The sequence below is a fragment of the Megalopta genalis genome, chromosome 3 (genome assembly GCF_051020955.1).
Source record: "Megalopta genalis isolate 19385.01 chromosome 3, iyMegGena1_principal, whole genome shotgun sequence".
Lineage (NCBI taxonomy): Eukaryota > Metazoa > Arthropoda > Insecta > Hymenoptera > Halictidae > Megalopta > Megalopta genalis.
The window spans coordinates 9,937,109-9,962,858 of record NC_135015.1 but is presented as its reverse complement, the minus strand read 5'-3'; the positions used below and the strand labels follow the sequence as shown (position 1 = coordinate 9,962,858).

Below are 25,750 nucleotides of genomic sequence, written 5' to 3'. Positions count from 1 at the left end.
ACGAATAAAATTATTCGGCGATGTAAAGAAACACTTCCAAACAGTATTGAGTAAGAATAGTAACATAATAATGTTGTTCATAACGGAACTAGTTTGCTCGAGTAAAACGTTACCGGCAGTTATCTTTAAATCCATTATTCATCCCTTAGATTAATATTACTTTGTGCATGCAGGGTATCTCACTTAAGTCTTTAATTTTGAGAATATAAAAATTTTTTCATTTGTAATTTGAATGGTATATTACTTGATCAGTGTTTGAGAGGCGTTGTTTTTAAACTTTCGTTTTTATTCGCAGTGCTCAAGATTATCTTACTGTATTTAAATAACTACATATATTTTCGTACTGTATCACTTAGCTCATCACGAAATACGTAAGTATATGTTTTGTGATATAACCTCCATATAATCTTGAACTTGGATGATGAAGTTCACACACAAACGCAACTTTCGTTTTGTAAGCAGATCGCAGATTTTGCAAAAGATATGACTGATTTGTGAGAAATATTCGAAGTTTGACCATCATCTTCGGGGTTCAAGGTCATTTCAAGGTGATATCACAACGCATATTCGAATGTGTTTTTTTATGAACTACGTGATGCAATACAAGTATATATGTAGTTATTAGAAACAAACAGTTATAGCTGCTTATTACAGCTGCTCATGTACATCCGCCTTTACTTCATTTTCGACTGCATATGACAAACACAAGTTTCGTGTGCTTATAAGCGCAGCTCAGTGGTAACAGTCTCTCCCTTTTAATCGAAGACGGACGAAGAACCGTCGTATGCCATCAAATTTGCACTTGTGTTCTGACAATGCTGTGCGTCACATTTCAACCGCATCGCGACCAGTCGACAACGTAAACCTTGATGGTCACCATGCGTGATCGATCTTGGAGCTGAGAGAAAAGCCACAATGACCATTATAGGATCGATTTGAATTATACGTTGGAGATGTATCGGTGGCTATTGAAGCCGCTCGGTGTATAGACTTTGATTTATCATCGTGTCAGCAGAGAGGAGAGAATTTTGTCACTGTTTCTGCAGTTGGCTTGTTTCTCTTGTCTGCTCTTCGTCATCTTACCGTCGGCCAACAACATGTTCTTCCTGGAAAAGGACATACAGAACGTGGTGAAGCTATTTGGTTCGGTTGATTTTGCACGTTCTCCACAATTAAATACGTGATCCTCGGCATGAAGGGCAACATCTTGGAAAGGCGTATAAAACACGCGAAGAAGAATTGGAAATATGTGAGAGGTCCATATCATCGAGTCATCAAGCTGAAACAAGCATCCATCAGTTGATATTTGATCACAGTATGCGTGACATTTCTTTACACATGAGACATGTCCTACCATACGGTGATGCTGTTCTCGTCAATAGACAATACCAACGTGAAGATCACCGTGAAGTCGATCACTTATCCTTGCTTCAACTTTCTCGACGCTCAGACTAGTCCCACATACCAGATCATATTCTTTCTGCACTGTGACTCCGCCGACTTTGATGGCGGTGATTTTCGTCACATGTATCTACAGATTCAGATACAGATCATGCGGTTGAACAAATTAATCGATGATGATAAAGAAAAATGGTAGTGCGATACCGGTATTGTAAGATTAGTTTTAAGTGCTTATCACGTTAAGTGTTAATAATGCGCACAATATCAAAGTCATTTAATTAATGATACTGTTAGTGCGTAGTTATAATTGATCGTATATATACATATAGTAACTGTTAGTTTAAATCTTATGCATTCCAAAAATTTTGGTAATATTCGATTTGATCGAATATATTTCAAAAAGAATTAATTTGAACATCTAGTTAAAAATTAGTACCATCCATGATATTTGTGAATTGAGGCTCCTTGGATTGAAGTTATTTTACTCTAAGACGTATAGGGTAATGGAGTTGGTTACTGTGCGGTGATGAATTACTGTGTCTTTGGTTGGTGTTCGGGCATAATTAACTTTGTATTTGTCGAATAAGACATCTTAAATTTTTGTATTCAAAAATAAACAAAATAAAGGAATAAAAAAATGACCCGACTCTTACTACACTACATTACCTTTCCTTCAAACTAGTTTTAAAACAGTGTTACGAGCCGAGGGCCAGGCAGCTTTGCGTGGCCGGAGGTTTGATGCGATTTTGGAGTTTTGGTAAGGGAATTGTGTGGACTAGCCGATCCCTGTTTCATTACCGGAGCGCTACTATAAGGGTAGTGTAGGAATTTAGAGTTTGGTTGCTCGTAATTTTTTCAAAGTGGAAATGAACATACATCTCAAGCGGTAAAGGTATATCTTTTTAGGTTTGTACCAATTACTGCTCCGAATCAGGAAATGAGGTAATTGAATTTGTCAGTTTGATATAAACTGATAAAAGATAGTATATTACAAGCCTTTTTGTTGTAATACAATTCTATTTGCGTGAGAATATCGCGGACGAACACGATTATGATTACTTACACGGCTGCGATCATGATCACAATTACGTTATACGATTACGATAATGACACGATATTGTAACATAACGAATACGGTTTACAACTTCGGCGTGCGACTACGAAAATTATTGTATTCGATTTTATTATCTTTTCGTATTGCATTTTATTTGTGTCGCAGTCTAGAAATAAATGAAATAGTTTCCAAAACCTACTACATCTACATTGCTGTTATTTAATATAAGCATGTGAGACTGTAGAAAGTATTCTGCCTTAGAAAGATATATACAAATATTTCTTAAAAAGTAGAATTTTGAATGAGTCCTGTTATAATTCATAAACGAGAGTTTGGCAAACTAAGAAACTTATACTTACATCACGCCATCGATAATTATTACGTGTTTAACATAATTCCACTCGTCTACCAGAAATTGTAAAAAAGTCTAGAATTTTTTGTGATTGTCTGAAATCACGTAGTAATACTGATGCAAAATTTCCTTCACCTTTCTGGTTTCTGCAACAGAATCCATGTCACAAATTATATTCGTGAATAGTATGCAAGAAATATTTGAAACGTAAGAAGTAACACAGAAGATTCACTTGTGTCAATGTCCAAGAAAAAGATACTCAAAATTTTTTACAATTTGTTTACGTAAATCCTTGGTACAAAGAATCGTCACTTCGCAAACCTAGTTTCCAAACTTACTTACATACATGTGACTCTAGTGATTTTAAATAACTACGCGTGTAAAATTAATTTAATGTTTTTCAGGCCGTGATGCTAACGTGTGCGATGCAAATTCCGAACGCATGAAGAAAGCAAGAAATTTCGAACTTATCCTCCTCCCTAACTTTGTGGCAGTCACTTTGCTCCTGCAGAATATCAAAAGCTATTCCTGGTAAAGCACCACAACCCACCGCTCATGTCTCTCTGTTTTTATTCGATTATCGATTGCACGTGACAGTTGCAAGGGTTGCAAACGAAGAAAGAAACCGATCTACATAGTCTTTCCACTATTACGTTTCCCCCTTCGCAATTAAGTCTGCGAGACGATCACGCAATATGCTAAAAAAATGTCGATTGTTTCCCTTTACACAACTGCAGTTGTTACGTATGTCTGTAGGTGGTCATCGGATGCATCGAACGTGCGCCTGCGTTCTGATAATATGCTACAAATTTCAACGACGTCCTGCTCCAGTCGAGAACTTGCGTCTGGGGGATCACCATGCGTGATCGATCATGCAATCAGACCAACAGCTGCAACGAGGCATACGAGGACGACTTGAATTATACGCTGGAGATGTGTCGTTGGATGATGAGGCCGCTCGGCATATGGACGTTAATTTATCGTCGCGTAAGCAAATTGGAGAAAGCTCTTTCAATCCTATTGCAGATAAGTAACTTCTCCAGCCTGCTCTTCATTATTTTACCAACGGCCTATAACATGTTTTTCGTCGAAGAGGACCTAAAGAACATAGTGAAGTTGCTCGGTCCATTCAGTTTCTGCACGTCCTCCACCATCAAGTACTTCATCCTTGGTCTTAAGGGCAACATCTTGGGACGTTGTATTCAACACTTGGAGAAAGATTGGAAAATGGTAAAGAATCCATACCACCGTGCCATCATGCTGAAGCAAGTGTCAATCTGCAGATTCCTCATCATCGTGTGCGTCGCTTTTTTCTACTCGGGAGGCATGTCCTATCACACGGTGATGCAGTTTTTGTCAAAAAGCAATACCAACTCCAATATCACCATCAGGCCGGTCGCTTATCCTTGCTTTAAGTTCCTAGACATCCAGTCCAGCCCCACCTACGAGATCGTATTCTGTCTGCACTGTTTCTCCGCTCTTGTGCAATACACCATAACGTGCGCTGGATACAGTATGGCGGCGATTTTCGTCACGCACATCTGCGGACAGATCCAGATCCAGCTTTCCCGATTGGACGATCTAATGAACGACAATGAAAAGAAAAGCACCATCTACGACCGAATTAGCATCATCGTTCGAGATCACGCTGCGGTGGTGAGGTAACATTTACTGATTTCATGCATTTATGGTTAAAATGAGTAGGTGAAATGCAAAACTATGAACCGTTAGAATTTAAGAGTTTTATTAACCTATTCTCAGTTTATTCAAATTATTAACTCCTTGCTGCACTTCGACGAGTCTGACTCGTAGCTGGAAGTTTCTAGTCATAAACTGTTAACTATAAATAATGTTAGAATAAAATTTTAATCCCTTGTTATTAATATTTAACGCTAAACCTATTACTTTGTTCAAAACAATAAGTTTCACATCTTCTCATCTTAAAATTATTTTAAAATTGCAAGGAAATAATTAATTTAATTAGTTTTCCTTTACACAACTTTGTATCCACTATTTTAAGATCAACTCAGTTTCCGAATTTAATTCAGTTTCCGCTATCATGATACATCTATGACTGTTCTAGGTTCTCTAAAGAAGTAGACGAAGCTCTTCGTGAAGTATGCTTAACACAGATCATGGAATCGACTTTCAATATGTGCATGCTCGAGTATTATTGCTTGACGGTAAAGGAACGTCGATCGGTATGTTTTAAGCCGATAGCCATTATTGGTACCATTCTGTTTTTAGGAATGGGATAACAGCGATACGGTCGCAATACTCACGTACATTATGTTATTGGTGTCGTTCACTTTCATTATATTCATATTTTGTTACATAGGAGAAAATCTATCCGAACAGGTACTTATCAACTAATTGCATTCCACATGTGGCACTTGTGTAGTAATTTTATTCAATGCTATTGCAAGTGTTGGTCAATTATTACTTTGTTTTTATGGCCATAATTCATGTGTTCATCCAAATATTAAATCAGTGTAGCCGAATGGGTCCAGCATCTTACGAGGTTCCATGGTATAACTTGCCACCGAGGGAAGCTTGTAATCTTATTCTTGTGAACGCTATAGCTCAGTACCCTCCTAAACTCACTGCCGGGAAAATAATGGACCTGTCGATAAGCACTTTCGGAACTGTAAGAAATTTGTTCTTTATTAGACTGTAGATTTTATGCATTTATAACCGGAAATGGGTAGATGTGATATAAAACAGAGGGGAGATTAAACAAATTTATTAATATCAATTTATTAGTTACATTTTACTAGAATTATTAAAGGGAGAATGAAATGGGGGAAATGATGCAAACAATTTTTATTTTGCATGAGGATCCGCAGTCTCATTGATAATAATATTGTTAGAATATAAAAAATTTTGGAGATTTAATTTTTTTTAGGTTGTGAAAACGTCTGTAGTCTACATGAATCTACTTCGGACATTTGCTTGGTAAATAGTCTTCAAATTACTATCATCAAGTAACAAATATTTTGCATCACGTGCTTATTTTTATAGATCTCTTGGTCGGCACTTATAGAACATGTGTAGGCGACAGTAACTATCCTGATTGAAGCGTTTCCACCGAATAAAATTATTCGACAATGTAAAGAAACACTTCCAAAAAGTATTAAGTAAGGATAGTAACATAATAATATTATTTATGTACACGTATTTGCTCCAGTAAACTGTTACCAGCAGTTATCTCCAAATCTGTTATTTATCCCTTAGATTAATATTACTTTTCGTATTCAAGGCGTCTCACTTAAGTCTTTAATTTTGAGAATATAAAAGATTTTTTATGTGTAATTTGAATAGTATTACCTGCTCAGTATCTCAAGTATCTCACAGGCATTGTTTTTAAAGTATCGATGTGTTTTTAAATAATAATAAATACTTTCGAATGTGTTTTGTCACAAATTAGATTTTCAAATGTTGCGAAGAGTATTTAGTTAATTTATAGCGCGCATATTTAAGAAAGTATTATGAATTTGCAAAACTGTGAATGTGCAAAGAAAAATGAAATAGCCATTGTATATTCTACACATTGGTTATTGCTTTTATGATATAATTATACATTTGGAAAGAGATTAACAGCGAATTATTAGAATAACTTTACTGTTCAAAGTTCCACCATCGGGCGTCCGGTTATCCCGAATTTCTCATATACGTTCGGCGACTGGGTTTTTCATTGTACGTATGAAGCAGTTGAGACCACTTTCATTTATAAATCGTGAAATATTAACATTCTTTTTGTCATTATCTAAAATCACATACAAATAGTAACGTAAGATTTCCTTCACTTTTGTGGATTTTTGCAACAAATTCCATGTCACAATTACATTCGTAAATGTATTAAAGAAATATTTGAAACGTAAGAAATAACTTAGAAGACTGAGTAACACACTCACAATTTTCTCAATTTTTGTATGTCAAAATTAAGGTTTAAATCCTCACATAAATCGTCGCTTCCAAAGCTATATTGCAACCTCAGCTATTTACAAACATGTGACAGTAATGATTTTAAATAAGGACGCGCACAAATCTAATTTAATATTTTCCAGGCCAAGTACCACATCGTGCTCGTGACATATGAGCGATGCAAATAACGAACGCGTGCAGAAAGCAAGAAAATGCGAACTTACCCTCCAATTTAAAAACAGGAACCCTAACTTTATGACAGTTACTTTGCTGCAGCAGAATATCAAGAGCCATGCATTGAAAAACACCAACTCACCGCTCAAGTCTCTTTGTTTTCATTTGATTATCGATTGCACGTGACCGTCTCGAGGGTTGCAAACGAAGGAAGAAAAAGCTCTACACAGTCTTCCCACTATTATATTCTCCCCCTTCGCAATTAAGTTTGCGGGACGATCAGGCAATGCGTTAAAAAAAAAGACGATTGTTTCCCTTTACTCAACTGCAGTTTTTAGATATGTCTGTAGGCCGCGGTCGAAAGTATCGAACGTGCGCTTGCGTTGTGATAATTTGCGTCAGATTTCATCCGCGTTCTGTCCAGTCAAGAACGTGCGCCTGTAGGATGACCATGGGTGATCGATCATGCAGCCAGATCAAGAGCTGCAACGAGAATCACGAGGACGACTTGAATTACACGCTGGAGATGTGTCGCTGGTTGTTGAGGCCGCTCGGCATATGGACGTTAGTCTATCATCGCGTAAGCAAACTGGAGAAAAGGCTTGCAATCCTATTGCAGATAACTAGCTTCTCCAGCCTACTCTTCATTATCTTACCATCGGCTTATAACATGTTTTTCGTCGAAGAGGACCTAAAGAACATAGTGAAGTTGCTCGGTCCAGTAAGTTTCTGTACGTTCTCCACCATTAAGTACTTCATTCTTGGCCTCAAGGGCAACATCTTGGGATGTTGCATTCAGCACTTGGAGAAAGATTGGAGAATGTTGAAGGATCCATACCACCGTGCCATCATGCTGAAACAAGTGTCCATCAGCAGATTCCTCATCACTGCGTGCGTGGCTTTTCTCTATTCAGGAGGTCTGTCCTACCACACGGTGCTGCAGTTTTTGTCGAAAGGCAATACCAACTCGAATGTCACCTTTAGGCCGGTCGCTTATCCTTGCTTCTACTTCTTGGACATCCAGTCCAGCCCCACCTACGAGATCGTATTCTGTCTGCACTGTGTCTCCGCTCTTGTACAATACACCATAACGTCCGCCGGATATAGCATGGCGGCGATTTTCGTCACGCACATCTGCGGACAGATCGAGATACAAATCTCCCGATTGGACGAGGTAATGAACGACAATGAGAAGAAAAGCACCTACTATGAACGAATTAGCATCATCGTTCGAGACCACGCCGAGGTAGTGAGGTAATATTTACGGATTTTATGCGTTTAAGATCCAAATAAATAGGTGAAACGCAAAAGTATGAACAAATTAGGAGAATTCAAAAATATTGTTACACCATTTTTAACTTATTAGGATTATTAGCCCCATGTCGTACTTTGTTAAGTCCGACCCGTGATGGAGATTTCTAGTAATAAACTGTTAACTATGAATTTCATTCTGTTCCTGGATGGCGGAATCGAACTTTATTCTCTTCTTATTAATATTTGATATTAAATCTATCATGCTGGTCAAACTGGTCCGACTCATATTTTGTCATTTAAAATTGTTCTCGTAGTAAAGATAATCTCACAGCAATTAGTTGAATAAATATCTTAATTTCAGCATACATTACGATAGAAGTGGCGAAAAGTGTAGATACATGTAACTTCAGTTTTATTATTCTCATAAAGCACACACGTTACTCGCTCTTAGCGTTTGATAGGTTTTGTGAAATAGATGTAGGCATACAATCAAACGAAATTGTCTGTCTTCTTAGAAAGTATTACAATCGAAAAAGTTTGAGTCATTAAAACTGTGTATAAAATGGTACGGGAACGTGAAATTTAACCCTTATATGACAAAAACTTTCAACGATTTTATGGTAGCCAAAGCCTACATTCTTCTAAATTTTTATGTACTTATCCTTTACACATCTTTGGACCCACTTTTTCTATGTAGCTAAGAGTTCGAATTATTTACTACGAGGTTAGAATGTTGGTGATCAAAATTGATTGTCGCTATCATGACACGTCCATCACTGTTCTAGGTTCTCTAAAGAGGTTGACAAGGCTCTTCGTGAAGTATGCTTGACAGAGATCGTGGAATCGACGTTGTGTATGTGTCTGCTCGAGTACTATTGTTTGACGGTAAAGGAACGTCGATCGGTATGTTCAGTGCCGATAGCCATTATTGGTATCATTCTGTTTTTAGGAATGGGAGAACAGCGATATGATCGCAATACTCACGTATATCATGTTGTTGGTGTCCTTCACCTTCATTATATTTATATTTTGTTACGTAGGTGAAATCCTATCCGAACAGGTATTTATCAACAATTTGTATTACACATAATGCACTTTAGTAGTAATTTTACTTAATGTCACTGCAAATGTAGGGTCAATTATCATTTTGTTTTTGTACCAATAATTCATTTGTTCATGCAAACATCGAATCAGTGTAGCCGAATGGGTCCAGCATCTTATGAGATTCAATGGTATAATTTGCCACCGAGAGACGCTTACAATCTCATCCTTGTGAACGCTATAGCTCAGTATCCTCCTAAACTTACTGCTGGAAAAATAATGGACCTATCGATAAGCACTTTTGGATCTGTAAGAGATTTTATCTTTATTAGATCGCGGTTTTTATATATTTATAACCAAATTATTAAAGGGAGAATGAAATGGAGGAAATGATGCAAACAATTTTTATTTTGCATAAAGATCCGCAGTCTCATTGATAATAATATTGTTAGAATATAAAAAATTTTTGAAGATTTAATTTTTTTTAGGTTGTGAAAACGTCAGTAGTCTACTTGAATCTACTTCGGACATTTGCTTGGTAAATAGACTTCAAATTACTATCATCAAGTAACAAATATTTTACATCATGTGTTCATTTTTATAGATCTCTCTTGGTCGGCACTTATAGAACATGAGTAGGTGACAGTAACTGTCCCGATAGAAACGTTTCTACCGAATAAAATTACTCGGCATTGTCAAGAATCACTTCCAAAAAGTATTGAGTAAGAATAATAACATAATAATATTGTTGACAACGGAACTAGTTTGCTCCAATAAAACGTTACCGGCAGTTATCTCCAAATCCATTATTCATCCTTTTGTCTAATATTATTGTGTGTATATACGTTGCGTTCGGTTTCATTTGGATGCAAAATGATAAGAATTCAAGCATTACTGTAACATTAAATGTTACATTAAAATTTCTAAAAAAAGAACTGCATGTCCATCAATTCGTATGGTCCTCGATATTATACACTACTTTGAAATATTTGAAATGTTTGAGCGTTTTGTGTTAAATTAAACACCCTATATAGTCTTCACAGTTTTATGTTCTTTGTTAACGAAACGATCAATGTTAAAATCTAAATCCTTGTTTTTTCTTATCCAGCAAATGTTTTCATATTTTACGCATACGAGTTCAATGATATCACGATAATTCATAGCGGAAATCCTACAAATAGCAAACAACTGCGTTGTTGAAAGAACAATCGTCATATGCGACGAAACGTTGAAAAGTGTTCATAACTGCGTCGTTAACAACAATCGGATGCCAGCCATGGATCAAGATTACATGGAAATCTTGATGTAACTATTTTTTCATTATCTTATATAGTTGTCCTCTCTAAAATACACTGCACAAATTAGAATTTCAAGCGTCGCTTAGAGAAGTTTTACAAGTTAGGTTACATTGAAATCGCTGACACAGGTTTTGCTCAGATTTATCACCGATGTCGGCTAAAGTCCTTGTTTGTTGTCCAAGAACTGTTATCGGTGAAACCTGTGGTAGCGAGTTAAAAATGACGCACATATTGAACACTAGATGTACGGATCACAAAAAGACAGCTGTTTTATATTAGTTTTTAAAAGTAACAATTAGACATTCATTCTGATTTTTAACAAGTGTTATTGTAACGTTTGCCGTAAGTAACATATAAATTGAATAGATAACTCATAAATTTATCTCTACGATATGAATAATGATTTGACGGATTTCGTAAATCTAGTGTTAACAAAGTTTTATGAATTTCATTATGATTTTGTTTTAACTTTCTATGGAGCACAAATTTTATGGTCAGTTATCGTTGTATGTCCATAGCCATGCTTTGCGAACCGTAACTGCGATGGAAATGTGCTGTTCAAGTGCATTTTACTCCCGCGCGATTAAGACTGCCTATAGTAGAATCAACCCCTTCGGGTAAATTGAAGAGACGTAGACCGCCATGAATTATTTCTGTGATTAGTCTTCTCTTCATATTTCGTTCTACAAGAGAACGGTACAATGGGCTAAAAAAACATCGATCGATGTGTTCTGCGAAATCATAATTATATAAACCCGTAAACTTTGGGTGAATGAAACTCGCGCTTGCGTTCTCGAGAAGATTTAACCGCATCGCGTGCAATTGGTTCTGTGCACCCGTAGGGTCAACATGTACATTCGACCGCGTACCTTGACGACGAAAGAACCAGGTAACAGCAATCATGCGAGTGATGTGAATTATACGCTGGAGATGAGCCGACGGTTGTTGAAGGCGGTCGGCTTATGGACTCTGATCTACCATCGTCACTCCATGGCGGACAAAGCTTTTTGCATCGTGATCCTGACGGCTTGCATCTCCATTCTGGGTTTTACTATCCTGCCGTCGCTACACAGTGTCATGTTCACGAAGAACACCACGGAATACATAGTGAAGGTGCTGGGTCCGATCAGCATGACTTTATTCTGCACAGTCCAGTACATGTACCTGATCGTAAAAGCAAAACCCTTGGGCCGCTGCGTCCAACACCTTGAAAAGGATTGGGAGATGGTAACGTGCCCGAATCATCGATCCATCATGCTGAAGTATTCGTCGATCAGCAGAAAGCTGATCGTTGTGAGCGTTGTATTTCTCTACTCCGGAGGCATATCATATCACACAGTGAAGCAGTTGATTACGAAGGACACAAGCAGCATAAACATCACCGGGAGATCGTTTGTCTATCCACCCATCAAATTCATCAACCCTCAAGCCAGCCCTAATTATGAAATTATATTTTTCGTTCACTGCCTGTCTGGCATGATGCAATACACCATCACGTTGGCTGTATATAGCCTGGCGGCGATCTTTGTGACACACATCTGCGGTCAGATACAGATACAGATATCCCGATTGAATGAACTGATCGAGGGCAACCACGAGAAGAGAGTCTTTTATAACCGTATAGGCACCATCGTTCGGGAGCATGCTGAAGTGTTGAGGTAAAGTTTTCGGATGGCTCACAAATATTTAGCAATATCTGTCTAATAATTGCCCTTAATAATTGTACAGTTTCATTTATTCGACCTGCTCGAATCTGCTCTATTAGATTCGATTTCTATTCAATGTTTTCCATTTGTGTTTTCAATGCACTTAATAATCAAAGAATCGAAATCACATCTAAGGGTGTCTTTTGCTGAGTGAAACATTATACATAGAGTACGAGATCATCATTCTCACGATTTATCATTAAAAATAGGAGAAACGCAGTAATTACAAATTTTAACACTATTTTCAACGAATATTCTAGATTTTCTAAAGATGTCGAGGAAGCCTTGCGCGAGCTGAACTTGGTAGAGATCGCGGAATCGGCTGTGATTATGTGTATTCTTGAATTCTATTGTATGATGGAATGGCGAAGAAATGATATGATTGCGTTACTCACGTATTTCACGCTGTTAATTTCTTTCACTTTCAATATTATGATATTTTGTTACGTAGGTGAACTACTAACGGAACAGGTATTTATTAACAAGATCCATTTAGCTTTAGTATTTTAGAGAAAGAAATTTGAATAGCAGACTTTAAAGCAGACTTTATGATACTTTTTATATTATATCAAATACATCAAATATATTATATATACAAATAATGATATATGAATTTAATGCATAAGCCATTGTAAATAGATTATTCCTTTAGAACATTTGAACAATATATCACTCTATCATTTGACGTATATGCATTTTTAGACAAGCATTTATTTCGTATGCTGCACTCCGTAACATGTAAACATCATTTCAAGAAACAGATTAGACACGCGGAGATAATGAACAATGTTCAAGCAGTCTATACACCTGACCTCGCTCCAAAGCAAGGACACTTCGATTTAGTTATAAATCCATATGAATATTATTTTTCTCATTATTATTTCTCAATTAAATAGAAATGACTTCCAATGTTCATTTCATAATTGATTTATTTCTAAACAGTATTTAGCAATTTAAGTCATTAAGAAAGTTTAAAACTAGAGTTATTCAAAGATAATTAGAAGCTTACGTGATGGATCTCTGCTAGCATTAAAAGTGTGCACTATTATCAACACTTTAGTATAGTAATCTTATTTTATTCATTATCTCCGTATACCAGATTAAATTTCAAGGTGTATAATGTTTACATTCTCGAAAAAAATATTTCCTTTCTGGGTTTCATAATTCTTTCCTTGGCTAAAAACACTACATCAGTGTAGCCAAATAGGCTCTGCTTCCTATGATATTGAATGGTATAATTTGCCACCGAGGAGGGCCTACAATCTTATTCTCGTAAACGCGGTATCTCTTGAACCGCCTAAACTCACGGCTGGGAATGTAATAGACTTATCGATAAACACATTTGGATCTGTACGTGATTCTATTCTAAGTAACATTTTCAAAATACATCAAGATTCTTTAGAATCTAATCTTTTCCAGGTAGTGAGGACATCATTAATTTATTTGAATCTGCTTCGAACCGTCACCGTTTGGTAATTCATCCTTCAATTAATCTCAAAATTGTTGCAAAACTATTATCGTGTAACGATTTTCTACAAATTTTTGTAGATCTTCTGCTCACCGAGTTCATAGAATGCATTTAGACGAAAGTACCTACCATGATGGCAGCGTTCTCACCAAATAGGTTCGTAGACCATTGTCAAAAATCACTTCCAGACATGAGAAACCTACAAAAATAGTAGTTTATAAATATTCTTAAGAGCTGAAACAGCTTACTTGAATAAAAAGTCATCAATATTCAGAGTCGTACATTATTCTTCCACAAGAAACCGTGTACTATGCCTTGCTCAGAAGAAGTCCATCGTTACGGCAGAGGGGCAATAGTGGTAGAATAATTTCTCCCTAATTCGCGCTCAGATTGCGCAGAGAGGGAAGAAGAGATACGATTATTTGAGTCTTGCGGCTCGTTTTTATAGTTTCCGATTGTCAATAACTATAAAAACGAGCTGCAAAGCTCGAATAATCGTATCTCCTTTTCCCAAATTTTTCTGCATAATTTGAGCATCAATTAGAGAGAATTTACTGTATTCCGCACGCTCCGCCTGTCATGCACGCCCGCAGTCCCCACTCTTCTATGTATAACATGGGCTAATAGGAAGGGATCCTTTCTGCCAGTAAGGGAGACGAGTTTACCCTACTTCTGCTAGGGCGTTAAAATGGGCGAGTTGGTGGGGATCGGTCCTTCATTTTTCTCCGTAGGCTTTTTCTGAGCAAAACACAGTACATATTGTCTTACAGCAAACTTTTAAGCATTGTACCTTGCCAATAGAAACAAATCATTTTCGCCACTACTATTAAAGAAGAATTCGTCTAATTTTCAATTTTAAACGTTCTTACGTTGAAAAATTGTTTAACAATCCGTACGGATTCACAGCTTGAGAATTAGGTAAAGTATCTAAAAATACAATACAAAATAGCAGAACAATACTTTCACACTGGACAATTCTAAACCGAACACGGCAATGTCTACGATTACCCAGCAATCACTGTAACAAAACAATGAGCGTTCCACGGAAGAGACCTAAACTTTTTAACTCGATTCTATAGCCAAAGTTCCCCCTTGATTCGATCGATCCCCACATTGAGTAGAACGCATATACATGAAATTGTGAACAATTATCGGCGACCCGTCCCTTGCAAAATTTCGCAGGCACAGGAACGCAAAAACGCGCGTACTCGCGCTTGCGTTGTTAGAATATTCTCCCGCAGTTCGCAGTCTCGTCGATCAGTGAGTATCGTACACTTGAAGAGTCAACATGAGCGTTGGGAACCAGGAGGTTGAAGAAACGAAAAATTTGAACTATGAGAGGGATATAAATAACGTTTTTAGCTGGTCTCGGCGGTTGCTGAAACTGATTGGAGTTTGGTCACTGCTCCAGGAGCAGACAGGCACGCTGGAGCATGTCGTCTCGTTTTTCGTACGAATTACGCTACTCTGTGTCCAAGCGTTCTTCGTAATTCCCATCTGCATCCACATATTCTTCGCCGAGCAGAACCCGATTTTAAAGGTGAAACTGTTCGGCCCGCCGAGCTATTGCATGTTCACGGTCATCAAATTTTTATGCATGGTGTTCAATGGGACGGCTATCGGACGTTGCGTCGAGCACATCAAGAACGACTGGAAGAGGGTGCAGAATCCCCAGCATCGAGACATCATGCTGAAACAGATATCGATCAGCAAGAATCTGACGATTTTGTGCTTCATCTTCATCTACTCCGCCGGTATCTCGTATTACACCGTCATACCGTTGATGAACAAACACCGACTCAAAGGAAACTATACCATGAGAAAATTAGCTCACCCTGGCTACGACCGGTACTTCGACGTTAAATCCAGCCCAACCTTTGAGCTGATCTATCTCGCTCATCTTCTCTCGGGCTTCTTCAGGTACAACGTCACCGCGGCGTCGTTCAGCTTGACAGTGATTTTCGTGACACATGTCTGCGGTCAGATACAGATACAGTTGTTACGATTGAAGGAACTGTACAAGGAGACAACGGAGAAAAAGACTGGACCTGATCCATTGTCGATCATTATACAGGATCATGCTGGGACCTTAAAGTCAGTTGTCCTCTATTCCAAATTAACCTTTTACGGACGCATGTCTTCCGTTCAACTTTAATTCTCTCTTTGGTTAATTATGTAATTATTATTATTTGGATTTCCACCGCAGAGAGTTAATAGCCTCTGATTGTTACAATTTTTCTATGAATTCTACCTGTTTCTGTGGAATGCTAAAATTATTTATTTCATCTAGCTATGTATAATTTGTGATGTCGTTGAACAAATCATTTTCGCCACTAAGAAGTAACAAATGTTAAAATTGAACTATATCAAAAATCGTAATGTTCAAATGTCTATACGAATTAAATGATGTTAAAACAACAGTTTTGAGCGAGTTTAATGAATAAGTTACATGAAGGAAAACTTTCCAGTTAAACATTCAAATTATTTTTGTGGGTTATAAATTTGAAACATACTATTTCGAAATCCCAAAATTTAAAATAGTCTGATAACTGATTCAGACAAGAAGACTCGAATTTTTCTACATTTCATATATCCTCGAATTTTATTTCAATGTTACTCGCACAAAATACAAGAGATAAATACACAGACATGACAATGTCCTTTTCCATAAATATTTTAGACTTGCAAGCGACGCCAAAGAATCTTTGAACGAGCTCCTTTTAACAGAAATCTTTGGTTGTACGTTCAGTATGTGTTTGGCTGAGTACTGTTGTCTAATGGTAAGAATGATACGATGCTTGATTAAAAACTCATCAGTTTCTTACTGTAAGTACAATAACTTACTTGCGTTTCAAATTTATTTCGATCTAGGAATGGAATAGTATGAATCCAGTTGCATTGACAACATACCTTATTTACGTCACTTCCTTTTCATTTAACGCGATGATCTTTTGCTATATAGGTGATCTTCTCACCGAAGAGGTAACAATCATTACTTATTTTACAAGGTGTGACCAAAAAGTTCACGGAAATAGTTAATTAAACTAGCTATCAGATTGTCAAGTTACTTCCATTGTTAAGCACAAGTAATATACGACACGATTATGTCGCCGTATGTGTTGTGTTTACTACAGGTGCATGTGCTGAAAAATGATGTCCAACAATCCTAACATTACTCTTATTAGAGTGTCTCTGCCATCCGACACCTCAAGCGACACTTGCCAGAGCCTCGTTAGCCGCCATAAAAAAGCGTTGCCCAGGTCCCACCATCGCGGAGGTGAGGTTGGCAGCCTGGGGAAAATCAACCCATGGCCTTTGGGACCCAATTATACACTTAATACAGCGTTGCTTCCATTAAGTAATTCAGTGAACCTTCTGTCCACACCTCGTAATAATGACTAGTACTGCTAAGAAAACTTACAATTATCATAGAACTTCATTTTCTTGATCTACTCGATTAAAGTAAAGATCGATCAAATTAATTTTGTAGAATTTTTACATAAATCTGACACATTGGAAATAACGAACATTTGAATGAACATACTTACAGTGCTCTCAGGTCGGATACGCCAGCTACGACGTCGGTTGGTATAGCTTACCAGCAAATAAGGCGGCTGATTTTGTTTTACTCAACATGACATCACTCTGCCCACCCATGCTCATGGCTGGTAAAGTGATCAAACTGTCTATGAACACATTCAGCGTTGTAAGTAACTGAAATAAGTGGAATTGCATCATGAAAAAAAAAAGAATAAAATCTTATTTATATTTTTTAGATCGTGAAGACCACGGTTGTGTATCTGAACCTACTACGAACAGTCACTGATACTTAGCGTAATATCAATCGTCTGCAACTGTTACTTCACTTTTAACATAGTACACAATCGTATCAATCTTATGGATTTTCCATTTACTATGAAGCAAATAATGAACGTTACTACTAATCGTCACCTAGGTAAATCGACGAAAAACATGAAAAAGTGAAAAGCACGTCGGAACAATTGCAATTGTGTATATTCAGCAAACCGTGAATACTTCAATTGGTAATTATTGTTTCTATAAAACATTATTCCAATAAATTAATCACAATACTTATCGTCGTTCACTCTATATTCGTCCAATTCTATTAACAGTTCAATCTGGTGGTGAACATTTCTGTCAATAATCAATATTTTCTGCGATGTTTCATAAAATTCTGATTCTGCTCCATAAATTTAAATTAATGTAAAATCGTGCGACGAATGAGGATTCTTTTGTATAACGCGAACGAAGGATCTGACTCTTGTTCTTCTAACATTAATTAAATAAATAAAGGTAATTGTACCCGAACATCAATATTCTGCCACGAAAATAAGAAAAGGACATAGCATGTCAAATAACAAAAGAAACCTCACACCTCACATCCTGCTTCACTAGAACGAACGAAAGAACGATCACTGAGACAGCACAGCGATGGCTATCCCGCGAAAGGTCGGTAACCTCTGTGACATGAGTTTCTAGGAGGAGTTCCCTCCTGATTCGATCTGTCGGCGAAATACGATACGTACGCGATGAAACGTGCAATTATCGGCGATTTCTTTTCCTTGCGATATTCTAGAGGTTTGCCTACCACGCGGACAAAAAGCATGCATACTTGCGCTTGCGTTCTGGCAATATTGCCCAGCAACTTTCGGGTTTGTCGATCAGTCGGCAGTGTGCACCTGACTAGCCAGCATGCATGAACGGTCGGGTGTCAAAGTGGTCGGAACCTGTAAAAAGTGGAACGATGAGGATGACATAGACTACGCTTTAGAGATGTGTCGGAGGTTATTGAAACCGCTCGGCATTTGGTCGCTGATTTACGGCTGCACCAGCAGAAGGGAGAAAGTGGTCTCGATCATCCTGCTGATCACATGCTTCATCGGTCTGATATCAATCATCGTGCCAATGTGTTGTCAGATAATCTCCAGCGATGTAAACACAATGATGAGAGTAAAGTTATTAGGACCTATCAGCAACTGTATGCTGTCCGCGATCAAATATGTCTATCTGCTTCTGAGGCGTACGACTTTCGCGCGTTGCATCGAAATCATGGAGAACGACTGGAGAACCGTGAAGAATCACCACCACCGAGACATCATGATGAAGCAGGCGACATTCAGCAGAACCCTGATCTTGCTGTGCGTCGTTTTCATTTGCTTCGGCGGCATATCGTTTCATTTCATGCTGCCGTATTCCAGGCGTCGCGTGGTCGGAAATATCACCTTGAAAGCGCTGGCCTACTCCGGCGTTGATAGGTTCTTCGATATTCAGTCTAGCCCTAACTATGAGATCATATACGGTGTACAGTGTTTCGCGGGATTCGTTAGACACAACGTGACGACAGCTGCGTGTAGTTTGATCGTGTTTTTCGTAACGCACATCTGCGGACAGGTACAGATACAGATAGCGCGACTGGAGGAGCTAAATTGCGAGAAACAGGAGAAACATAGGGATCACGATGCCGTGGCGGAGATCATTCAGAATCATGCTGAAATATTAAGGTTAAGTGCACATTGTTTCAGAGTAATGACCAGACTGCAAAATAAGAACTGTCTGCACCAATTGTAAGAAGCAGGAGTCAAATAGAGATGTATTTCTTCTATTAATAGCTTTAACAAATTGAAAATGACTTAATAGTGTTAGTTCATTCTTCCGATATATTCATTTATCTGTATTTCACTTATTCACTTTTATACATTGAATCCGCTGTCTATTAATGACGCTCGTCAAATTGTTTCTCACCATAACACTGATTCTCGAGAATTTTAAAAAGGTCAATCTTCGAATTTACGAATTTTTAGATTCACGTTCAATCCATTCTAATACAGCAATTATTTTTATTTTTAATCCTTAGCGCGTTCTAAATTTCGTATCTAAATAATGACTTTATCTATCTGTGAAGTGAAATTATGATTTAAAATTTTCTGTGTTCTTATTTCTACATGTATCCAAATTAAACTTGTATTCTAACCGAGGAAGATTAATTCTGCTCAGTTATATTTATTTTTGAAAAGCAGTGCGTCTATCAATAACTATTTCAGATATGCTAAGACTATTGGGGAGTCCTTTAGCGAGATTATCTTCATGGAAATCACGGCGTCCACCTTCCTCATATGTTTGCTGGAGTACTGTTGTCTGACGGTAAGAATAATAACTGAAGACTGATTAATTTTATACGTCAGTATCAAAAATATCTATCAACGTCGTCTGATTCTAGGAATGGATGAACAGCAATGGAATTGCGATAACAACTTACGCTATTTATATAATTTCCTTGACTTTCAACACGCTGATCTTTTGTTACATCGGCGAAGTTCTTACAGATCAGGTAATGAACATGCTGTTTTTCTCAGTAATCACTATAAATGATTTGATCATTTGTTACAAGAAATGATTTTCCCCATGTACAATTTGAACTAGAAATTCGCTGCATCAATTTTAAAATACTACCTCCTAAAGGTTCTAGAGTAATCGAAATAGTCTGTATTGAAACTAGCGTACTGACAGTGTTCACAGATCGGATTTGCCAGCTACGAGGTCGACTGGTACAATTTACCCGGAAAAAATGCGCGCAGCTTTGTTTTGCTAAACGCCATATCACTGTACCCACCTAGACTCGTGGGTGGCAAAGTAACTGAATTGTCTTTAGATTTGTTCACCGTTGTAAGTAACTTTTTTTAAATACAATGCAATCTGTTTTCACATTTACATGACTGCGTGCTTTGCAGATCCTGAAATCGTCTATAGTTTATTTGAATTTGCTGCGAACACTTACGTCTCTCTAACATAATATTAAATGTTATGAAAATTTTATTTGGCTCAACTGACTTCGAGGCAGCTATGATTTTATAAACATATCTAATAACGATTTAATTAACGTCCGTTGTTTCAATAAATCAATTGCACTGTTTGTACGGCGTCGTAACATAAATAAGTTCACTTGAAAGTATAGGTTATTAAGTACTAAGCCTACGAACGTAGTTATGGATCACTGTAAATATATAACTATAATTTACAGGAAACCACTTCTGGTTCTTCCAGTGAAAAATATCATCTCTAACTAGTTGAGCAGCTACTTTTTCATAAAGAGACATATACAATATAATCGAAATAATTTATCACGTTCATTTAGTAATTAAAATAGGTATAATCAATCGTGCAGTATCCTACGTAAATATACATGTATAATGGTGAGTAAAACATAATATATTTACAATATATAAATAAAATGATGATTTAATAAGTTACGTGCTTAAAAAACACATCGGTAGCAGCAAACATTCTCTTCAAAGTTTTATTTATCCAATGCAAAGATACCTTTTTCAAACAATATCATTCTAATCCACAAGAGACAATGTATCAAAGTATGAAACATATTAACAATCTCTTACCAATCCAATCACTACACCGAAGCTCATACGTTGCGTTTCAACCAATACCATGAAATCCAATACTTGGGGGACTTGGCTACGCTTGCGCGGCTTCAATGGGCGGGTTCCTCTATTGTTCAGAGTCGGGCATTGAAGTCTACACCTATCCACTTGTTGATCCAATCATTCCCATCCGAGACAATATGGCTTCTCATGGAATCCTCTTCCTGAAAAGAATCGAACACTTTAATCACTATAGACGTCAATTTCCTCTATATCACTGAATGGAAATTAAGTTCCATAGATTTCACAAAAAAATTAGATTTGTGCATTAATTAAACTGTGGGATATAGGATGTACATATTGGTCAGAAAGAAATGACGAAGAACACTAGAACTATACGACTATACTTCATAATTATTTTACTTTTAACGAATTAACATTTTATTCTTATTCGTTACTCGTCAGTCGAATGAAGTTTGCCTAACTTTGATTATGCTATTCTCCGTAAACCTTACGTAAACCTTAGGTAGTGCTCGCATTAAAATCTGTAGCTACGAAATTTCGTTATATGGACTGGATATATAAAGCAATATGTTTCTAGCTTTTTTTGTTGTTGTGACTTTTAACTCTCTTTTATGAGTTATGAAGTATTAATAACTGCAACTCACAGTTTAATTCTTCCGTTCACTCAGAAGTCGCACGTCTCACATTCGAACCAATCATCTGAAATTCAATAAGCGAAGGGCTTAGCCACAGTTGCGAGCAGACAATAAAGCGTTCTCCTTTATTGTTCAGAATCCTGAATCTATCCACACGTTGATCCAATCATTCCCAAAATCAAAGAAAATGGCTATGAATTCTTCCTTTCATAGAGAATCGAACACTTTAATGACGCTAGACGTTAATTTTGTACATTTCAGCAAATCTGAATCGAGAATCGCATAGTCTTCAAAAGAATAGGTAGTTTAGCTAGACAATATGTAGTAATTAAAATAAGTGCTTCGTGCAGCATCTAATTTCAATACGATAACTTCACAGTTGAGTTCGAGTTTAACAGTATAAGTTAAACCAGATTGACGATTTTATGCATTCGTAATGAAAGTCAGTTAGTGAAATAAGAAACAATAAAAAGACAACGGTGTATGATTTACAGCAAATTATCATTTCTTGCGCCCAGTTATTACTTTGAATGAAGACTATATAGACAATGAGACTGTCTCAGCTGGGATACAACATCAAACTGCACTTTGCGTGTAAAGCAATCGAACATAAGAGCTTGCGGATAATTACAACTCATGACCCTCTATAAAATTCCATAATTTCAACGGATGTATGGTGTTTTTTCAACGTATGGTCGATTAATTGGAAACCACAATCAATGCAGGGCATATGTGCTTATATCAGCGCAAGTTCTGTGTCCGTGCATAATCAATGCGGCTGAGATCTTTTTTGCGAACAGTCGCTGTCGAGCTACCGAGCTGTCGAGTTACCTACAAGCGAGCATGAAACCGCTCGTTGTTCAAGGTCAGGATGTCGGCAAACCGCGAAATCCGTACTACGAAAAAGACATCGTTTACCTTTTCAAGCCATGCAAATGGATTATGAAATCTATTGGCATTTGGCCGGGATTGTTGAAAGACAGCCACAAACTTCTACCGCAACTTGCGATCGGAGTCTGCAATGTAGTTCTATTATTCGCGTTAATACCGTTTACTTTGTACCTCACGTTGGAAGAAAAGAACTTCACGATTGCAATGAGCTTAGTAGGTTTAGAAGTGTTCTTTTGGCTAACTATGTTCAAGTATTGGTCGCTCATCGCGAGTAAGCCCGCCCTCAAGAAATGCATTCGGATCGTGCAAGACGATTGGAAAGAGGTCAGTGATTTGTTTCGTAATTACCTTGGTTCACCAATTAAAGTAGATAGTAAGAGAGGTCAGAACGAAAGTCTTGTAACACTTCTTGTGAATATTTATAGTAATTGATTTAAAATAATAGGAACTATCTCCTTATACTGAATTTTGATGGATGCAAATATCTGCACGTGTGCTCGGAATGTACAAGTACACCGTTTAATCCTTTAATTAAATACCCGAGATACGTGCAAACAAAGTACGATTGAAACGAATTCTAATCTTTCGAATTGAGCCAACGTGTCTTCATAATGCAAACGTGACACACGATTTAAAGTGACACATTCATATATTCGAAAAATTTGTAATGTTTTACTATACCATTATTTAATTAACGGTTAGATGTCATCGGAACACTTTCGTTTTACATCGAACATAAACCCGGAGCGAAATGGTTAATGAAAGAATTGTCCGAGTAAACGAGGAACACTGGGGAATGTTGTGACAGGTGGAGCGAAGAGAAGAACGAGAATTGATGCTGAAGTACGGTAACATGAGTCGAAATGTAACGATACTGTGCGTGGTGTTGATGTATTCGGGCGATTTTTTGTACCATACGATCGCTAAGTACGCGATCGGTACACACATCGACGAACACAATCGGACGATCAAACCGCTGAATTATCCCGCGTACAGCGGGCTTTTCGACCCACAGAAAAGGCCCTATTACGATTTGGTGTTTGTTATGCACATTTTTTGTGGGTACATTATCAATTCTGTGACGATCAGTGTATGCGGATTGGCCGCATTGTTCGCCGCGCACGTCTGCGGCCAAATCGACATCATGATACTAAATTTGCAAAACTTAGCTGACCAAGGAAGAAGAACCGACTTGAATCCACGATTAGCAAAAATCGTCGAGCACCATGTACGAACACTAAGGTAAGCCTCATTTTTCATGAATCACTGGTTTCATCAATGACGGAAGCATATTGTATCAATCTTTCCAGATTTTCGTCAATGATAGAGACACTTCTGCAAGAAGCATGTTTTTTCGAATTCCTTGGTTCGACTACTCTGATATGTCTGGTTGAATATTATACTATACTGGTGCGCCGAATATCACGTTCTTTGACCGCTTAGGCTCTTTTTTGTATGCCTCGAACGACACTGAATAGGTCGATGATAAAGATCGAGAACATCCTTACAAACGTTTTATGGAAACTTAAATGAGATTTTAAAGAAAAATTTGTATGTCAAATCGTTGTTATAATCGGAGTTTTTCGATTGTCTTTGGAAGCATACTGTACTGTCCGTTGCTTAGAAAGAGTCTGCCGAGGAAAGTGTAGGACCCATTCTAATATCTATCCAGAAGTAGAGTAAACACGTTTCCCTTATTGGCAGAAATAATCCCCTCCTATTAGCCCCGAGTTAGCCGTAACACGATATTTCCACGAATCGAGGAACTCGAGTCTAGCCGATTAAAAACAAACAACGCCTCCCGATTTCCCTCAGCGTGTCCTGTGCTTTGTGTACTCTACCGAAACGACGGACTTCTTCTGAGCAATAAACAGTACATACTATATAGTCTCTGGCAGTATTCGAACACTTTTTAAGATGCAATATGTTTTCTAAAATTGGGCTAAGTGATGTCGATTTTTTAAAAATCTTAACGTGTCTAGTTTTCTGTGAAGTGACCAAAATATTCTTTTTATTTTAGCTATTACTTGGAATGACAATTTAAAAAATATGTTTTGTAAATCTCAGTAATTTATATGCATACTAAAAATTTCATTGTAATCTGTTCACGTATAATCAAGCCACATCTACTGAAAAATTGCCTGTTTTTGATCGAAATCCATAAGAAATTGTCATATTCGCGGCCTTGAATTGTTTGTAACTCGTAACAACGTCAACCGATTACGATGAAATTTACAGGAAGCATATAAGCATAAAAAGTTAAAAAACGAGAGTTTTTTATATTTTTTTGACATTTGAAGAGATGGTAAAATTATAAAAGAGTATTTTTGTTAGTATACAGTAAAGTAGTCCGTTTAACATTTAAACAAAAATTTAGTCCAGTTTTAAACAGGTTATTGTGGTTTGAAAACTGTTCGCATGCTTTTAGTCAGGGGTAGTAGTATGTTAAAGTCGAATTTTCGTCCTCGTCTTTTTAATTTAAAATGTTGTTTATGATAGGATTGGAAGAACAACAATACCGTCGGTCTTGTTACAAATATTGTGATACTGATAGCCTTTATGTTCAATATATTCATACTGTGCTACATAGGAGATCTTCTGGTAGAAAAGGTAAGCACAATTCTAGTCGTAGCTTAATTATCGTAAACTAAACATTACTTTTAACTACTCAGTAAACTAATGTTTATTTTGTGTACATACCTTGCAGACTGATAATGTTGGATTGTTATGTTTTACCATCGATTGGTATCATTTCCCAATCGAGACGATTCGCAGCCTAATTTTGATCATCGGTATGTCAAGGTTTCCGTCGAAAATCTCTGCCGGGCAGATAGCTGTCTTAGACCTGACGACTTTTGGAAACGTAAGTAAGATGTCATACATAATTCAGTCACATCGTAATCGCAACAACATGAGAGTCCTACTAAAACAAATTTTCAGTATTGATCACGCGGGTCTACATTTACAGATTATCAAATCATCACTGGCCTATTTAAGTATTCTACGAACAACAATAGGGTAATTTTTTATTTTAGTAGTTATTTGTAGATCAAGCAAATAAAACAGTTGTATTGAAGTACTGGCATTAATAATGTAATTGTAAGCCTAAATGTGGATATATAGACTATAAAGTG

The 25,750-nt window shown here is 37.2% G+C and overlaps 6 protein-coding genes and 1 long non-coding RNA gene across 16 annotated transcripts; 6 read left to right on the top strand and 1 right to left on the bottom strand.

Annotated features, from left to right (window-relative positions):
* Window positions 1-2,814: 2,814 nt before the first annotated feature.
* LOC143259100 (odorant receptor 2a-like) lies at window positions 2,815-6,014 on the top strand. Of its 2 annotated transcripts, XM_076519958.1 has the most exons (6): window positions 2,815-3,338; window positions 3,564-4,468; window positions 4,891-4,990; window positions 5,055-5,165; window positions 5,299-5,454; window positions 5,713-6,014. In XM_076519958.1, the coding sequence occupies exons 2-6, from the start codon at window positions 3,666-3,668 to the stop codon at window positions 5,764-5,766; spliced, it is 1,224 nt and encodes a 407-aa protein (XP_076376073.1). In that variant the 5' UTR covers window positions 2,815-3,338; window positions 3,564-3,665; the 3' UTR covers window positions 5,767-6,014. The 2 variants fall into 2 exon arrangements, with proteins under 2 accessions (XP_076376073.1, XP_076376072.1); XM_076519957.1 differs by having other exon boundaries at window positions 2,815-4,468.
* A 424-nt stretch (window positions 6,015-6,438) lies between these two features.
* Window positions 6,439-7,094, bottom strand: LOC143259108 (uncharacterized). The gene is made up of 2 exons (XR_013032914.1): window positions 6,956-7,094; window positions 6,439-6,573 (listed from the first exon to the last, which is right to left on the bottom strand). It is a non-coding gene; the product is annotated as an uncharacterized LOC143259108 (long non-coding RNA).
* Window positions 7,095-7,245: 151 nt separating this feature from the next.
* On the top strand, window positions 7,246-10,197 carry LOC143259082 (odorant receptor 2a-like). Of its 5 annotated transcripts, XM_076519923.1 has the most exons (6): window positions 7,246-8,159; window positions 8,945-9,044; window positions 9,109-9,219; window positions 9,354-9,509; window positions 9,689-9,738; window positions 9,805-10,197. In XM_076519923.1, coding segments are annotated over exons 1-6 (1,332 nt in total). In that variant the 3' UTR covers window positions 9,806-10,197. The 5 variants fall into 5 exon arrangements, 4 of the variants coding, with proteins under 4 accessions (XP_076376038.1, XP_076376039.1, XP_076376037.1 ...); XR_013032911.1 differs by having other exon boundaries at window positions 9,354-9,738; XM_076519924.1 differs by having other exon boundaries at window positions 7,246-7,796; window positions 7,890-8,159; window positions 9,354-10,197.
* Window positions 10,198-10,734: 537 nt separating this feature from the next.
* LOC143259084 (odorant receptor 4-like) lies at window positions 10,735-14,060 on the top strand. Of its 4 annotated transcripts, none has more exons than XM_076519929.1 (5): window positions 10,737-12,156; window positions 12,465-12,675; window positions 13,399-13,554; window positions 13,628-13,676; window positions 13,753-14,060. In XM_076519929.1, the coding sequence occupies exons 1-4, from the start codon at window positions 11,348-11,350 to the stop codon at window positions 13,628-13,630; spliced, it is 1,179 nt and encodes a 392-aa protein (XP_076376044.1). In that variant the 5' UTR covers window positions 10,737-11,347; the 3' UTR covers window positions 13,631-13,676; window positions 13,753-14,060. The 4 variants fall into 4 exon arrangements, with proteins under 4 accessions (XP_076376045.1, XP_076376042.1, XP_076376044.1 ...); XM_076519928.1 differs by having other exon boundaries at window positions 13,624-13,676; XM_076519930.1 differs by lacking the exon at window positions 13,399-13,554 and having other exon boundaries at window positions 10,735-12,156; window positions 13,624-13,676.
* A 1,159-nt stretch (window positions 14,061-15,219) lies between these two features.
* On the top strand, window positions 15,220-18,144 carry LOC143259106 (uncharacterized). The gene is made up of 5 exons (XM_076519966.1): window positions 15,220-15,766; window positions 16,353-16,452; window positions 16,544-16,654; window positions 17,223-17,378; window positions 17,449-18,144. The coding sequence occupies exons 1-5, from the start codon at window positions 15,243-15,245 to the stop codon at window positions 17,503-17,505; spliced, it is 948 nt and encodes a 315-aa protein (XP_076376081.1). The 5' UTR covers window positions 15,220-15,242; the 3' UTR covers window positions 17,506-18,144.
* Window positions 18,145-18,291: 147 nt separating this feature from the next.
* On the top strand, window positions 18,292-20,603 carry LOC143259093 (odorant receptor 13a-like). 2 transcript variants are annotated; one of them, XM_076519945.1, is made up of 5 exons: window positions 18,292-18,831; window positions 19,735-19,834; window positions 19,911-20,021; window positions 20,201-20,356; window positions 20,422-20,603. In XM_076519945.1, exons 1-5 carry the CDS (start codon window positions 18,386-18,388, stop codon window positions 20,476-20,478), a joined length of 870 nt encoding a protein of 289 aa, XP_076376060.1. In that variant the 5' UTR covers window positions 18,292-18,385; the 3' UTR covers window positions 20,479-20,603. The 2 variants fall into 2 exon arrangements, with proteins under 2 accessions (XP_076376060.1, XP_076376059.1); XM_076519944.1 differs by having other exon boundaries at window positions 18,293-19,194.
* A 1,422-nt stretch (window positions 20,604-22,025) lies between these two features.
* On the top strand, window positions 22,026-25,692 carry LOC143259081 (odorant receptor 85b-like). The gene is made up of 6 exons (XM_076519920.1): window positions 22,026-22,940; window positions 23,425-23,858; window positions 23,927-24,026; window positions 25,116-25,226; window positions 25,324-25,479; window positions 25,585-25,692. Exons 1-6 carry the CDS (start codon window positions 22,395-22,397, stop codon window positions 25,636-25,638), a joined length of 1,401 nt encoding a protein of 466 aa, XP_076376035.1. The 5' UTR covers window positions 22,026-22,394; the 3' UTR covers window positions 25,639-25,692.
* Window positions 25,693-25,750: the final 58 nt, after the last annotated feature.